The sequence below is a fragment of the Coregonus lavaretus genome (assembly GCF_964263955.1).
Source record: "Coregonus lavaretus genome assembly, chromosome: 27".
NCBI lineage: Eukaryota > Metazoa > Chordata > Actinopteri > Salmoniformes > Salmonidae > Coregonus > Coregonus lavaretus.
In genome coordinates, this window is record NC_140014.1 from 38,956,926 (window position 1) to 38,974,040 (window position 17,115).

Consider the following 17,115-nt stretch of genomic DNA (forward strand, 5'->3'; position numbering starts at 1 on the left):
AGGACTAGATTTGCTGCTCCAAACTCCCAGCACCCCTAGAAAAGCCCAGAGGACTACAGTCACGTAGTTTTACAGACAAACTGTCTCGCTGTTTAAAATGACAAGAGTGAGAATTATGATTGAGAAGAGAAAGCATTGTCTGTTCATCCACATGTTGGTAGAAAAGGACTAAGGCACCGCTGTGGTCCCTTCATTACAAAAAAAGCTGATTCTAGTTAACAGTCAGGGAAAGGTTCCCTCTTGGAACCCTTTAGAACCCCATAGAACCGAACCATTCTCTGGTTCAAGGCATAGAGACATCCTCACTAATATTCCTCATACATTGGCAACATAATAAATTGGATACATAAACTAAGGCTATGTCCTAAATTATATCCCATTCCCCATATAGTGGACTGCTTTTGACCAGAACCCTATGAGGTAATGGCCAAAAGTAGAGCACTATACAGGGAATAGGATGACAATTCAGATTTGCCCTGATCTTACTCCCCAAACGTGACTCTTCTATTCAGATCCATTAAGATCTGTTCACAGTTCATATAATTCATGTTGTTATTCGGTTGTAGTTAATAATCAAAATGCTTCATCATTTACTCATATAGTTATATTCGCTGCTCTGGCACCCCAATGGTGGAACAAGCTCGCCCACGACGTCAGGACAGCAGAGTCACTGACCACCTTCCGGAGACACTTGAAACACTACCTCTTTAAGGAATACCTGGAATAGTATAAAGTAATCCTTCTTCCCCCGCCCCCCCATAAAAAAAAAAAAAAAAAGGTGGTTGTCCCACTGGCTATCATAAGTTGAATGCCCCAATTTGTAAGTCGCTCTGGATAAGAGCGTCTGCTAAATGATGTAAATGTAAATGTTATATAGTCCGTCATAAGGGCAGGTGTTGATCAATGACGTCATCCACCTTGTGCTGAAAGATGGCTGCCATTGGTTGTTGTAACCAGGTGGGTGTGGCTTGTGCTGAAGCAGGGTCAGAGGTGAAAGGTTGTGACCTCTACTTGAGGCGTAATAGCAACGTCACCTCCCTTAGGGTCCACCCCCTGCCCGTTCAGGAACGGGCATCCATTTTTGGTCATAGGCGTGGACACCGGCTCCCTCTCCCCATTCAGTTCGTTGGTGAAGTTGACGGACATCTTCCTTTTGGGTGGAGTGAGCTCGGGGTCAGAGTTTAGGCCCAGCTCGGACGACATTTTGCTTTTGATTGACGCGGCTCGCTGGAACTTGTCATAGACCTCGACGCTGAGGCAACGCCTAGTCTCCTTGAACTCTGCCGAGACGTTAGCCGTCCACTCTGCTGCGTGCGCCCTGATCTCCCCTACCTAGAGGGAGGGAGAGGGTGGAGAAGAGGGCGAGAGATGAGGGGGAAAGGAGGGGGAGAGGAGGGGGGGACAGAGAGAGAGAGAGAGGAGGGCGAGAGAGAGAGATGCTGTGTGAGACTGTGCTGTTCTCGTCGTATCCAGGAAGTCACCTGAAAAAGATGGCGCTGTAGTGGATAGCGGCCGTTTTACGGGCTCCTGACCAATTCAGCTATTTTGTGTTTTTTTTATGCTGATCTTAACCTCGATTTGGATGAAGATTTCTACTTCAATGAGTCGGCAGCTCTGGACGTTCTGCCAACTCCTGACCAGGCCCTAATCCCCGGGACTCCAAAGAGGAAGCGGCGGTGGAAATAAGGCAGGCGAGGCAGCCTCCTAACGAGATTATGTCAGTGAACAAATAGATCGCCATTGCCCTCTGTTCTGTTGGCGAATGTGCAGTCACTGGAGAACAAACTGGATGAACTCAGTTCGAGACTATCCTATCAGTGGGACCTGAAGAACTGTAATATTCTATCTTTCTTGGAGTCTTGGCTGAACAAGGACATGGAAAATATGTATGGATAATATAAAGTGCATTCGGAAAGTATTCAGACCCCTTGACTTTTTCCACATTTTGTTACGTTACAGCCTTATTCTGAAATTGATTAAATAAAAAAATGTCCTCATTAATCTACACACAATACCCCATAATGACCTTATTTACATAAGTATTCAGACCCTTTGTTATGAGACTCGAAACTGAGCTCAGGAGCATCCTGCTTCCTTTGATCATCCTTCGGATGTTTCTACAACTTGATTGGAGTCCACCTGTGGTAAATTCAATTGATTGGACATGATTTTGGAAAGGCACACACCTGTCTACTGTGCCTTGCAAAAGTATTTATCCCCCCTTGGCGTTTTTCCTATTTTGTTGCATTACAACCTGTAATTTAAATGGATTTCTATTTGGATTTCATGTAATGGACTCAAAATAGTCCAAATTGGTGAAGTGAAATGAGAAAAATTACTTGTTTCAAAAAATGCTAAAAAATAAATAACGGAAAAGTGGTGCGTGCATATGTATTCACACCCTTTGCTATGAAGCCCCTAAATAAGATCTGTTGCAACCAATTACCTTCAGAAGTCACATAATTAGTTAAATAAAGTCCACCTGTGTGCAATCTATGTGTCACATGATCTCAGTATACGGTGGGGAAAAAAAGTATTTAGTCAGCCACCAATTGTGCAAGTTCTCCCACTTAAAAAGATGAGAGAGGCCTGTAATTTCCATCATAGGTACACGTCAACTATGACAGACAAATTGAGATTTTTTTTTCCAGAAAATCACATTGTAGGATTTTTAATGAATTTATTTACAAATTATGGTGGAAAATAAGTATTTGGTCACCTACAAACAAGCAAGATTTCTGGCTCTCACAGACCTGTAACTTCTTCTTTAAGAGGCTCCTCTGTCCTCCACTCGTTACCTGTATTAATGGCACCTGTTTGAACTTGTTATCAGTATAAAAGACACCTGTCCACAACCTCAAACAGTCACACTCCAAACTCCACTATGGCCAAGACCAAAGAGCTGTCAAAGGACACCAGAAACAAAATTGTAGACCTGCACCAGGCTGGGAAGACTGAATCTGCAATAGGTAAGCAGCTTGGTTTGAAGAAATCAACTGTGGGAGCAATTATTAGGAAATGGAAGACATACAAGACCACTGATAATCTCCCTCGATCTGGGGCTCCACGCAAGATCTCACCCCGTGGGGTCAAAATGATCACAAGAACGGTGAGCAAAAATCCCAGAACCACACGGGGGGACCTAGTGAATGACCTGCAGAGAGCTGGGACCAAAGTAACAAAGCCTACCATCAGTAACACACTACGCCGCCAGGGACTCAAATCCTGCAGTGCCAGACGTGTCCCCCTGCTTAAGCCAGTACATGTCCAGGCCCGTCTGAAGTTTGCTAGAGTGCATTTGGATGATCCAGAAGAGGATTGGGAGTATGTCATATGGTCAGATGAAACCAAAATATAACTTTTTGGTAAAAACTCAACTCGTCGTGTTTAGAGGACAAAGAATGCTGAGTTGCATCCAAAGAACACCATACCTACTGTGAAGCATGGGGGTGGAAACATCATGCTTTGGGGCTGTTTTTCTGCAAAGGGACCAGGATGACTGATCCGTGTAACGGAAAGAATGAATGGGGCCATGTATCATGAGAGTTTGATTGAAAACCTCCTTCCATCAGCAAGGGCATTGAAGATGAAACGTGACTGGGTCTTTCAGCATGACAATGATCCCAAACACACCGCCCAAGCAACGAAGGAGTGGCTTCGTAAGAAGCATTTCAAGGTCCTGGAGTGGCCTAGCCAGTCTCCAGATCTCAACCCCATAGAAAATCTTTGGAGGGAGTTGAAAGTCTGTGTTGCCCAGCGACAGCCCCAAAACATCACTGCTCTAGAGGAGATCTGCATGGAGGAATGGGCCAAAATACCAGCAACAGTGTGTGAAAACCTTGTGAAGACTTACAGAAAACGTTTGACCTGTGTCATTGGCAACAAAGGGTATATAACAAAGTATTGAGAAACTTTTGTTATTGACCAAATACTTATTTTCCACCATAATTTGCAAATAAATTCATAAAAAATCCTACAATGTGATTTTCTGGATTTTTTTTTCTCATTTTGTCTGTCATAGTTGACGTGTACCTATGATGAAAATTACAGGCCTCTCTCATCTTTTTAAGTGGGAGAACTTACACAATTGGTGGCTGACTAAATACTTTTTTCCCCCACTGTATACAGTGGGGAGAACAAGTATTTGATACACTGCCGATTTTGCAGGTTTTCCTACTTACAAAGCATGTAGAGGTCTGTAATTTTTATCATAGGTACACTTCAACTGTGAGAGACGAAATCTAAAACAAAAATCCAGAAGATCACATTGTATGATTTTTAAGTAATTAATTTGCATTTTATTGCATGACATAAGTATTTGATCACCTACCAACCAGTAAGAATTCCGGCTCTCACAGACCTGTTAGTTTTTCTTTAAGAAGCCCTCCTGTTCTCCACTCATTACCTGTATTAACTGCACCTGTTTGAACTCGTTACCTGTATAAAAGACACCTGTCCACACACTCAATCAAACAGACTCCAACCTCTCCACAATGGCCAAGACCAGAGAGCTGTGTAAGGACATCAGGGATAAAATTGTAGACCTGCACAAGGCTGGGATGGGCTACAGGACAATAGGCAAGCAGCTTGGTGAGAAGGCAACAACTGTTGGCGCAATTATTAGAAAATGAGAGAAGCTCAAAATTGACGGTCAATCACCCTCGGTCTGGGGCTCCATGCAAGATCTCACCTCGTGGGGCATCAATGATCATGAGGAAGGTGAGGGATCAGCCCAGAACTACACGACAGGACCTGGTCAATGACCTGAAGAGAGCTGGGACCACAGTCTCAAAGAAAACCATTAGTAACACACTACGCCGTCATGGATTAAAATCCTGCAGCACATGCCTGGTCCCCCTGCTCAAGCCAGCGCATGTCAAGGCCCGTCTGAAGTTTGCCAATGACCATCTGGATGATGGGGCAGCGCACAATTGGCCCAGCGTCGTCCAGGGTAGGGGAGGGAATGGCCGGCAGGGGATGTAGCTCAGTTGGTAGAGCATGGCGTTTGCAACGCCAGGGTTGTGGGTTCAATAAAATAATGTATGCGCTAACTGTAAGTCGCTCTGGATAAGAGCGTCTGCTAAATGACTAAAATGTAAAATGTAAATGTAATCCCGAGGAGGAATGGGAGAAGGTCATGTGGTCTGATGAGACAAAAATAGAGCTTTTTGGTCTAAACTCCACTCGCCGTGTTTGGAGGAAGAAGAAGGATGAGTACAACCCCAAGAACACCATCCCAACCGTGAAGCATGGAGGTGGAAAGGGGACAGGACGACTGCACTGTATTGAGGGGAGGATGGATGGGGCCATGTATCGCGAGATCTTGGCCAACAACCTCCTTCCCTCAGTAAGAGCATTGAAGATGGATCGTGGCTGGGTCTTCCAGCATGACAACGACCCGAAACACACAGCCAGGGCAACTAAGGAGTGGCTCCGTAAGAAGCATCTCAAGGTCCTGGAGTGGCCTAGCCAGTCTCCAGACCTGAACCCAATAGAAAATCTTTGGAGGGAGCTGAAAGTCCGTATTGCCCAGCGACATCCCCGAAACCTGAAAGATCTGGAGAAGGTCTGTATGGAGGAGTGGCCCAAAATCGCTGCTGCAGTGTGTGCAAACCTGGTCAAGACCTACAGGAAACGTATGATCTCTGTAATTGCAAACAAAGGTTTCTGTACCAAATATTAAGTTCTGCTTTTCTGATGTATCAAATACTTATGTCATGCAATAAAATGCAAATTAATTACTTTAAAATCATACAATGTGATTTTCTGGATTTTTGTTTTAGATTCCGTCTCTCACAGTTGAAGTGTACCAATGATACAAATTACAGACCTCTACATGCTTTGTAAGTAGGAAAACCTGCAAAATCAGCAGTGTATCAAATACTTGTTCTCCCCACTGTATACCCCTGTTCTGAAAGGCCCCAGAGTCTGCAACACCACTTAGCAAGGGGCACCACCAATCACCACAACAAACCTGCCAAGAGAGGGCCGCCCACCAAAACTCATGGACCAGGCAAGGAGGGCATTAATCAGAGAGGCAACAAAGAGACGAAAGACAACCCTGAAGGAGCTTTAAAGCTGTCCATAGGACCACTTTAAGCCGTACACTCCACAGAGCTTGGCTTTTTTGGAAGAGTGTCCAGAAAAAAGCCATTGCTTTAAGAAACAAATAAGCAAACACGTTTGGTGTTCGCCAAAAGCCATGTGGGAGACTCCCTAAACATATAGAAGAAGGTACCCTGGTCAGATGAGACTAAAATTTAGCTTTTTGGCCATCAAGGAAAACGCTATGTCTGGCGCAAACCCAACACCTCTCATCACCCCGAGAACACCATCCCCACAGTGAAGCATGGTGGTGGCAGCATCATGCTGTGGGGATGTTTTCCATCGGCAGGGACTGGGAAACTGGTCAGAATTAAAGGAATGATAGATGGCGCTAAATACAGGGAAATTCTTGAGGGAAACCTGTTTCAGTCTTCCAGAGATTTGAGACTGAGACGGAGGTTCACCTTCCAGCAGGACAATGACCCTAAGCATACTGCTAAAGCAACACTTGAGTGGTTTAAGGGGAAACATTTAAATGTCTTGGAATGGCCTAGTCAAAGCCCAGACCTCAATCCAATTGAGAATCTGTGGTATGACTTAAAGATTGCTGTACACCAGCGGAACCCATCCGCCTGAAGGAGCAGGAGCAATTTTGCCTTGAAGAATGGGCAAAAATCCCAGTGGCTAGATGTGCCAAGCTTATAGAGACATACCCCAAGAGACTTGCAGCTGTAATTGCTGCAAAAGGTGGCTCTACAAAGTATTGACTTTGGGGGGGTGAATAGTTATACACGCTCAAGTTTTCTGTTTTTTTGTCTTATTTCTTGTTTGTTTCACAATAAAAAATATTTTGCATCTTCAAAGTGGTAGGCATGTTGTTTAAATCAAATGTTAGAAACCCACAAAAAATCCATTTTAATTCCAGGTTGTAAGGCAACAAAATAGAAAAAATGCCAAGGGGGGTGAATACTTTCACAAGCCACTGTATATAAGGTCCCACAGTTGACAGTATATGTCAGAGTAAAAACCAAGCCATGAGGTCAAAGGAATTGTCCGTAGAGCTCCGAGACAGGATTGTGTCGAGGCACAGATATGGGGAAGGGTACCAAAAATGTCTGCAGCATTGAAGGTCCCCAAGAACACGGTGGCCTCTATCATTCTTAAATGGAAGAAGTTTAGAACCACCAAGACTCTTCCTAGAGCTGGCCGCCCGGCCAAACTGAGGGAGGTGAGCAAGAACCCGATGGTCACTCTGACAGAGCTCTACAGTTCCTCTGTGGAGATGAGAGAGCCTTCCAGAAGGACACCTAAAGGACTCTCAGACCATGAGAAACAAGATTCTCTGGTCTGATGAAACCAAGATTGAACTCTTTGGCCTGAGTGCCAAGCGTGATGTCTGGAGGAAACCTGGCATCATCCCTACGGTGAAGCATGGTGGTGGCAGCATCATGATGTGGGGATGTTTTTCAGCGACCGGGACTGGGAGACTAGTCAGTATCAAGGGAAAGATGAACGGAGCAAAGTACAGAGAGATCATTGATGAAAACCTGCTCCAGAGTGCTCAGGACCTCAGACCGGGGTGAAGGTTCACCTTCCAACAGGACAATGACCCAAAGCACACAGCAAAGACAATGCAGGAGTGGCATCGGGACAAGTCTTTGAATGTCCTTGAGTGGCCCAGCCAGAGCCCAGACTTGAACCCAACCAAACATCTCTGGAGACACCTGAAAATAGCTGTGCAGCAATGCTCCCCATCCAACCTGACAGAGCTTGAGAGGATCTTCAGAGAAGAATGGGAGAAACTCCTCAAATACAGATGTGCCAAGCTTGTAGCGTCATACCCAAGAAGACTCAAGGCTGTAATCGCTGCCAAAAGGTGCTTCAACAAAGTACTGAGTAAAGGGTCTGAAAACGTATGTAAATGTGTTCATTTTGTATGAATTTGGAAAGAAATCTAAAAACCAGTTTTTGCTTTGAATTATGGGGTATGGTGTGTAGATTGATGAGGGGAAAAAACAATTTAATCAATTTTAGAATAAGGCTGTAACATAACAAAATGTGAAAAAAGTAAAGGGGTCTGAATGCTTTCTGAATGCACTGTATACACTACCTGTCAAAAGAATTAGAACACCTACTCATTCAAGGGTTTTTCTTTATTATTTACTATTTTCTACGTTGTAGAATAATAGTGAAGACATCAAAACTATGAAATAACACATATGGAATCATGTAGTAACCAAAAAAGTGTTAAACAAATCAAAATATATTTTATATTTGAGATTCTTCAAATTGCCACCCTTTGCCTTGATGACAGCTTTGCACACTCTTGGTATTCTGTAAACCAGCTTCATGAGGTAGTCACCTGAAAGGCATTTCAATTAACAGGTGTGCCTTCTTAAAAGTTAATTTATGGAATTTCCTTCCTTCTTAATGCGTTTGAGCCAATCAGTTGTGGTGTGACAAGGTAGGGTAGGTATACAGAAGATAGCCCTATTTGTTAAAAGACCAAGTTCATATTATGGAAAGAACAGCTCAAATAAGCGAAGAGAAACGACAGTCCATCATTACTTTAAGACTTGAAGGTCAGTCACTCCGGAAAATTTCAAGAACTTTGAAAGTTTCTTCAGGTGCAGTCGCAAAAACCATCAAGCGCTATGATGAAACTGGCTCTCATGAGGACCCAGAGTTACCTCTGGAGGAGACCCAGAGTTACCTCTGCTACCGAGGATAAGTTCATTAGAGTTACCAGCCTCAGAGATTGCAGCCCAAATAAATGCTTCACAGAGTTCAAGTAACAGACACATTTTTAACCTCAACTGTTCAGAGGAGACTGTGTGAATCAGGCCTTCATGGTCTAATTGCTGCAATGAAACCACTACTAAAGGACACCAATAAGAAGAAGAGACTTGCTTGGGCCAAGAAACACGAGCAATGGACATTAGACAGGTGGAAATGTGTCCTTTGGACTGAAGTCCAAATTTGAGATTTTTGGGTCCAACCGCTGTGTCTTTGTGAGACGCGGTGTGGGTGAACGGATGATCTCCGCATGTGTATTTCCCACCGTAAAGCATGGAGGAGGAGTTGTGATGGTGTGGGGGTGCTTTGCTGGTGACACTGTCTGTGATTTTTTTACACAATTAACAAGCATGGCTACCACAGCATTCTGCAGCAATACGCCATCCCGTCTGGTTTGGGCTTAGTGGGACTATCCTTTGTTTTTCAACAGGACAATGACCAACACACCTCCAGGCTGTGTAAGGGCTATTTTACCAAGAAGGAGATTGATGAAGTGCTGCATCAGATGACCTGGCCTCCACAATCCCCCAAACCTCAACCCAATTGAGATGGTTTGGGATAGTTGGGACCGCAGAGTGAAGAAAAAGCAGCCAACAAGTGCTCAGCATATGTGGGAACTCCTTCAAGACTGTTGGAAAAGCATTCCAGGTGAAGCTGGTTGAGAGAATACCAAGAGTGTGCAAAGCTGTCATCAAGGGTGGCTATTTGAAGAATCTCAAATATAATATATATTTTGATTTGTTTAACACTTTCTTGGTTACTACATGATTCCATATGTGTTATTTCATAGTTATGATGTATTCACTATTATTCTACAATGTAGAAAATAGTAAAGAATAAAGAAAAACCCTTGAATGAGTAGGTGTTCTAAACCTTTTGACCCGTAGTGTAAATATGTCGCAGGTTTCTCTATGCATCATCTAAACTGGACGGCAGCCTCGTGTAAGACTAAGGGGTGTGGGGTGTATCTCTTTGTTAACAGCAGCTTGTGCGCGATCTCTAATGTTAAGGAAGTCTCGAGTTTAAGCTGCAGACCATACTATTTACCGATGCTGGCACTTAGACTGCACACAACGAGCTGTATAGAGCCATAAGCAAACAATAAAATGCACATCCAGAGGTGGCGCTTCTTGTGGCCGTTGATTTTAATGCAGGGAAACTTAAATCTATTTAACTTAATTTTTACCAGCATGTCACCTGTGCAACTAGAGGCAATGAAACTCATGATCACCACACACAGAAAAGCATACAAGGCTCTCCCTCGCCCTCCCTTTGGAAAATCTGACCATAACTCTATCCTCCTGATTCCTGCTTACAAGCAAAAACTCTAACAGGAAGTACCAGTGACATGCTCAATACGGAAGTGGTCCGATGAAGCGGATGCTAAACAACAGGACTGTTTCAAATCAAATCAAATCAAAAAGTTATTGGTCACATATTTAGCAGATGTTATTGCGTGTGTAGCGAAATGCTTATGTTCCTGGCTCCAACAGTGCAGAAGTATCTAACAATTCACAACAATTCACACAAATCTAAAAGTAAAATAATGGAAATAGGAAATATATAAATATTAGGACGAGCAATTTCGGAGTGGCATTGACTAAAATACAGTAGAATAGGATACAGTATATACAGTTGAAGTCAGAAGTTTACATACACCTTAGCCAAATACATTTAAACTCAGTTTTTCACAATTCCTGACATTTAATCCCAGTAACAAATCCCTGTTTTAGGTCAGTTAGGATCACCACTTGTCACGCCCTGACCTTTAGAACTCTAGTTAGTTTGGTCAGGGTGTGAATATCATGTGTGTGTTTTTCTATGTGGACTTTCTATGTTTGTATTTCTATGTTTGGCCGGGTGTGATTCCCAATCAGAGGCAGCTGTCGTTCGTTGTCTCTGATTGGGGATCATACTTAGGCAGCCAGTTTTCCTGCCTGGGTTGTGGGATCTTGTTTGTGCTCGGTGAGTTTGGCTTGTTAGTGTATAGCCATCCGACGTCATGTTTCGTAGTTTTTTGTATGTTTATTCAGTTTAATAAACATGTATGCATTTCACGCTGCGCCTTGGTCTGACCCGTTCTTCAACGACCATGACACCACTTTATTTTAAGAATGTGAAATGTCAGAATAATAGTAGAGAGAATGATTTATTTCAGCTTTTATTTCTTTCATCATATTTCCAGTGGGTCAGAGGTTTACATACACTCAATTAGTATTTGGTAGCATTGCATTTAAATTGTTTAACTTGGGTCAAACGTGCCTTCCACATGCTTCCCACAATAAGTTGGGTGAATTTTGTCCCATTCTTCCTGACAGAGCTGGTGTAACTGAGTCAGGTTTGTAGGCCTCCTTGCTCGCACACGCTTTTTCAGTTCTGCCAACACATTTTCTATAGGATTGAGGTCAAGGCTTTGTGATGGCCACTCCAATTCCTTGACTTTGTTGTCCTTAAGCCATTTTGCCACAACTTTGGAAGTATGCTTGGGGTCATTGTCCATTTGGAAGACCCATTTGCGACCAAGCTTTAACTTCCTGACTGATGTCTTGAGATGTTGCTGCAATATATCCACATAATTTTCCTTCCTCATGATGCCATCTATTTTGTGAAGTGCACCAGACCCTCCTGCATTAAAGCACCCCCACAGCATGCCACCCCCGTGCTTCACGGTTGGGATGGTGTTCTTCGGCTTGCAAGCCTTCACCTTTTTCCTCCAAACATAACGATGGTCATTATGGCCAAACAGTTCTATTTTTGTTTCATCAGACCAGAGGACATTTCTCCAAAAAGTAAGATCTTTGTCCCTATGTGCATTTGCAAACCATAGTCTGGCTTTTTTATGGTGGTTTTGGAGCAGTGGCTTCTTCCATGCTGAGCGGCCTTTCAGGTTATGTCGATATAGGACTCGTTTTACTGTGGATATAGATACTTTTGTACCTGTTTCCTCCAGCATCTTCACAAGGTCCTTTGCTGTTGTTCTGGGATTGATTTGCACTTTTCGCACCAAAGTACGTTCATCTCTAGGAGACAGAACGCGTCTCCTTCCTGAGCGGTATGACGGCTGCGTGGTCCCATGGTGTTTATACTTGCGTACTATTGTTTGTACAGATGACCGTGGTACCTTCAGGCGTTTGTAAATTGCTCCCAAGGATAAACCAGACTTGTGGAGGTCTACCATTTCTTTCTGAGGACTTGGCTGATTTATTTTGATTTTCCAATGATGTCAAGCAAAGAGGCACTGAGTTTGAAAGTAGGCCTTGAAATACATCCACAGGTATACCTCCAATTGACTCAAATGATGCCTATCAGAAGCTTCTAAAGCCATGACATCATTTTCTGGAATTTTCCAAGCTGTTTAAAGGCACAGTCAACTTAGTGTATGTAAACTTCTGACCCACTGGAATTGTGATACAGTGAATTATAAGTGAAATAATCTGTCTGTAAACAATTGTTGGAAAAATTACTTGTGTCATGCACAAAGTAGATGTCCTAACCGACTTCCCAAAACTATAGTTTGTTAACAAGAAATGTGTGGAGTGGTTGAAAAACAAGTTTTAATGACTCCAGCCTAAGTGTATGTAAACTTCCGACTTCAACTGTACATATGAGATGAGTAAAGCAGTGTGTAAATATGATTAAAGTGACTAGTGTTCCATTATTAAAGTGGCCAGTGATTCCATGTCTATGTACAGTCGTGGTCAAGGTTTTGAGAATGACACAAGTATTGGTCTTCACAAAGTTTGCTGCTTCAGTGTTTTTAGATATTTTTGTCAGATGTTACCATGGTATACTGAAGTATGATTACAAGCATTCCATAAGTGTCAAAGGCTTTTGTTGACAATTACATTAAGTTTATGCAAAGAGTCAATATTTGCAGTGTTGACCCTTCTTTTTCAAGACCTCTGCAATCTGCCCTGGCATGCTGTCAATTAACTTCTTGGCCACATCCTGACTGAAGGCAGCCCATTCTTGCATAATCAATGCTTGGAGTTTGTCAGAATTTGTGGGTTTTTGTTTGTCCACCCGCCTCTTTGTCCACCACAAGTTCTCAATGGGATTAAGGGAGTTTCCTGGCCATGGACCCAAAATGTCTATGTTTTGTTCTCCGAGCCACTTAGTTATCACTTTTGCCTTATGGCAAGGTGCTCCATCATGCTGGAAAAGGCATTGTTCGTCACCAAACTGTTCTTGGATGGTTGGGAGAAGTTGCTCTTGGAGGATGTGTTGGGACCATTCTTTATTAATGGTGTGTTCTTAGGCAAAATTGTGAGTGAGGCCACTCCCTTGGCTGAGAAGCAACCCCACCCATGAATGGTCTCAGGATGCTTTACTGTTGGCATGACACAGGACTGATGGTAGCGCTCACCTTGTCTTCTCCGTACAAGGTGTTTTCCGGATGCCCCAAACAATCGGAAAGGGGATTCATCAGAGAAAATGACTTTACCCCAGTCCTCAGCAGTCCAATCCCTGTACCTTTTGCAGAATATCAGTCTGTCCCTGATGTTTTTCCTGGAGAGAAGTGGCTTCTTTGCTGCCCTTCTTGACACCAGGCCATCCTCCAAAAGTCTTCGTCTCACTGTTCGTGCAGATGCACTAGCACCTGCCTACTGCCATTCCTGAGCAAGCTCTGCACTGGTGGTGCCCCGATCCCGCAGCTGAATCAACTTTAGGAGACGGTCCTGGCGCTTGCTGGACTTTCTTGGGTGCCCTGAAGCCTTCTTCACAACAATTGAACCTCTCTCCTTGAAGTTCTTGATGATCTGATGAATGGTTGATTTAGGTGCAATCTTACTAGCAGCAATATCCTTGCCTGTGAAGCCCTTTTTGTGCAAATCAATGATGACGGCACGTGTTTCCTTGCAGGTAACCATGGTTAACAGAGGAAGAACAATGATTTCAAGCACCACCCTACTTTTAAAGCTTCCAGTCTGTTATTCTAACTCAATCAGCATGACAGAGTGATCTCCAGCCTTGTCCTCATCAACACTCTCACCTGTGTTAACGAGAGAATCACTGACATGATGGCAGCTGGTCCTTTTGTGGCATGGCTGAAATGCAGTGGAAATGTTTTTTTGGGATTAAGTTAATTTTCATGGCAAAGAGGGACTTTGCAATTCATCTGATCACTCTTCATAACATTCTGGAGTATATGCAAATTGCCATCATAAAAACTGAGGCAGCAGACTTTGTGAAAATTAACATTTGTGTCATAAAATGTAATTCTCAAAACTTTTGACCACGACTGTATATAGGGCAGCAGCTTCTAAGGTGCAGGGTTGAGTAACCGGGTGGTAGCCGGCTAGTGATGGCTATTTAACAGTCTGATGGCCTTGAGATAGAAGCTGTTTTTCAGTCTCTCTGTCCCAGCTGTGATGCACCTGTACTGACCTCGCCTTCTGGATGATAGCGGGGTGAACAGGCCGTGGCTCGGGTGGTTGATGCCCTTGATGATCTTTTTGGCCTTCCTGTGATATTGGGTGCTGTGGTGTCCTGGAGGGCAGGCAGTGTGCCCCCTGTGATGCGTTGGGCAGACCGCACCACCCTGTGGAGAGCCCTGCGGTTGCTGGCTGTGCAGTTGCCATACCAGGCGGTGATACAGCCCAACAGGATGCTCTCAATTGTGCATCTGTAAAAGTTTGTGAGGGTCTTAGGGGCCAAGACAAATTTCTTCACCACATTGTCTGTGTGGGTGGACCATTCTCAGAATGTCAGTGATGTGTACGCTGAGGAACTTGAAGCTTTTCACATTTTCCACTGCAGTCCCGTCGATGTGGATAGGGGTGTGCTCCCTCTGCTGTTTCCTGAAGTCCATGATCAGCTCCTTCATTTTGTTGACGTTGAGGGAGAGGTTATTTTCCTGGCACCACTCCGCCAGGGCCCTCACCTCCTCCCTGTAGGCTGTCTCGTCATTGTTGGTAATCAGGCCTACTACTGTTGTGTCATCTGCAAACTTGATGATTGAGTTGGAGGCGTGCATGGCCACGCAGTCATGGGTGAATAGGGAGTACAGGAGGGGACTGAGCACGCACCCTTGTGGAGCCCCTGTGTTGAGGATCAGTGAAGTGGAGGTGTTGTTTCCTACCTTCACCACCTGGGGGCGGCCCATCAGGAAGTCCAGGACCCAGTTGCACAGGGCGGGGTTCAGACCCAGGGCCCCAAGCTTAATGATGAGCTTGGAGGGCGCTATGGTGTTGAGCGCTGAGCTGTAGTCAATGAATAGCATTCTCACGTAGGTGTTCCTCTTGTCCAGGTGGGAAAGGGCAGTGTGCAGTGCAATAGAGATTGCATCATCTATAGATCTGTTGGGGCGGTATGCAAATTGGAGTGGGTCTAGGGTTTCTGGGATAATGGTGTTGATGTGAGCCATGACCAGCCTTTCAAAGCACTTCATGGCTACAGACATCAGTGCTACGGGTCGGTAGTCATTTAGACAGGTTATCTTAGTGTCCTTGGGCACGGGGACTATGGTGGTCTGCTTGAAACATGTTGGTATTACAGACTCAGTCAGGGACATGTTGAAAATGTCGGTGAAGACATTTGCCAGTTGGTCAGCACATGATCGGAGTACCCGTCCTGGTAATCCGTCTGGCCCTGCGGCCTTGTGAATGTTGACCTGCTTAAAAGTCTTACTCACATTGGCTACGGAGAGCGTGATCACATAGTCATCCGGAACAGCTGGTGCTCTCATGCATGCTTCAGTGTTGCTTGCCTCAAAGCGAGCATAGAAGTGGTTTAGCTCATCTGGTAGGCTTGTGTCACTGGGAAGCTCGCGGCTGTGCTTCCCTTTGTAGTCTGTAATAGTTTTCAAGCCCTGCCACATCCGACGAGTGTCAGAGCCGGTGTAGTACGATTCAATCTTAGTCCTGTATTGACTCTTTGCCTGTTTGATGGTTCGTCAGAGGGCATAGCGGGATTGCTTATAAGTGTCCGGGTTAGAGTCCTGCTCCTTGAAAGCGGCAGCTCTACCCTTTAGCTCAGTGCGTATGTTGCCTGTAATCCATGGCTTCTGGTTGGGGTATGTACGTACGGTCACTGTGGGGACGACATAATCGATGCACTTATTGATGAAGCCAGTGACTGATGTGGTGTACTCCTCAATGCTATCTGAAGAATCCCGGAACATGTTCCAGTTTGTGCTAGCAAAACAGTCCTGTAGCTTAGCATCTGCGTCATCTGACCACTTTTTTATTAACTGAGTCACTGGTGCTTAGTTTTTGCTTATAAGCAGGAATCAGGAGGATAGAGTTATGGTCAGATTTGCCAAATGGAGGGCGAGGGAGAGCTTTGTATGCGTCTCTGTGTGTGGAGTAAAGGTGGTCAAGAGTTTTTTCCTCTGGTTGCACATTTAACATGCTGGTAGAAATTAAGTAAAACGGATGTAAGTTTCCCTGCATTAAAGTCCCCGGCCACTAGGAGCGCTGCCTCTGGATGAGCGTTTTCCTGTTTAGTTATGGCCTTATACAGCTCACTGAGTGCAATCTTAATGCCAGCATCGGTTTGTGGTGGTAAATAGACAGCTATGAAAAATATAGATGAAAACTCTCTTGGTAAATAGTGTGGTCTACAGCTTATCATAAGATAAGTATATTCTATACTATTCTACGGTATGTTAGCCTCTTTAATAATGTTTACATATCTTGCATTACTCATCTCATATGTATATACTGTATTCTATACTATTCTACTGTATCTTAGTCCATGCCGCTCTGACTTCGCTCGTCCATATATGTATATATGTATATATTCTTAATTCATTCCTTACTTAGATTTGTGTGTATTGGGTATATGTTGTGAAATTGTTAGATATTACTTGTTAGATATCACCGCACTGTCGGAGCTAGAAGCACAAGCATTTCGCTACACCCGCAATAACATCAGCTAAACACGTGTATGTGACAAATAAAAATTGATTTGATTTGAGAGGATTAGGAGGTGTGGGAGCGGTGGATTGGGTGGTGTTCACTCAGAGAGGTAATTGGGTTGGGTGGTGTTCACTCAGAGAGCTGTTTGGGTTGGGTGATGTTCACTCAGAGAGCTGTTTGGATTGGGTGATGTTCAGTCAGAGAGCTGTTTGGATTGGGTGGTGTTCACTCAGAGAGCTGTTTGGATTGGGTGGTGTTCACTCAGAGAGCTGTTTGGATTGGGTGGTGTTCACTCAGAGAGCTGTTTGGGTTGGGTGGTGTTCACTCAGAGAGCTGTTTGGATTGGGTGGTGTTCACTCAGAGAGCTGTTTGGATTGGGTGGTGTTCACTCAGAGAGCTGTTTGGATTGGGT

At 44.2% G+C, this 17,115-nt stretch overlaps 1 protein-coding gene across 1 annotated transcript in view; it reads right to left on the reverse strand.

Moving 5' to 3' along the window:
* Positions 1 to 984: 984 nt before the first annotated feature.
* The window catches only part of LOC311102722 (potassium channel subfamily K member 2-like), a gene marked incomplete at its 3' end in the record, with an annotated part of 40,233 nt that continues 24,102 nt past the window's right edge, over positions 985 to 17,115 (reverse strand). The window contains exon 7 of the mRNA XM_084144097.1: positions 985 to 1,332. Coding sequence (XP_084000223.1) covers positions 985 to 1,332 — 348 coding nt within the window. The remainder of the gene's footprint in view (positions 1,333 to 17,115) is intronic.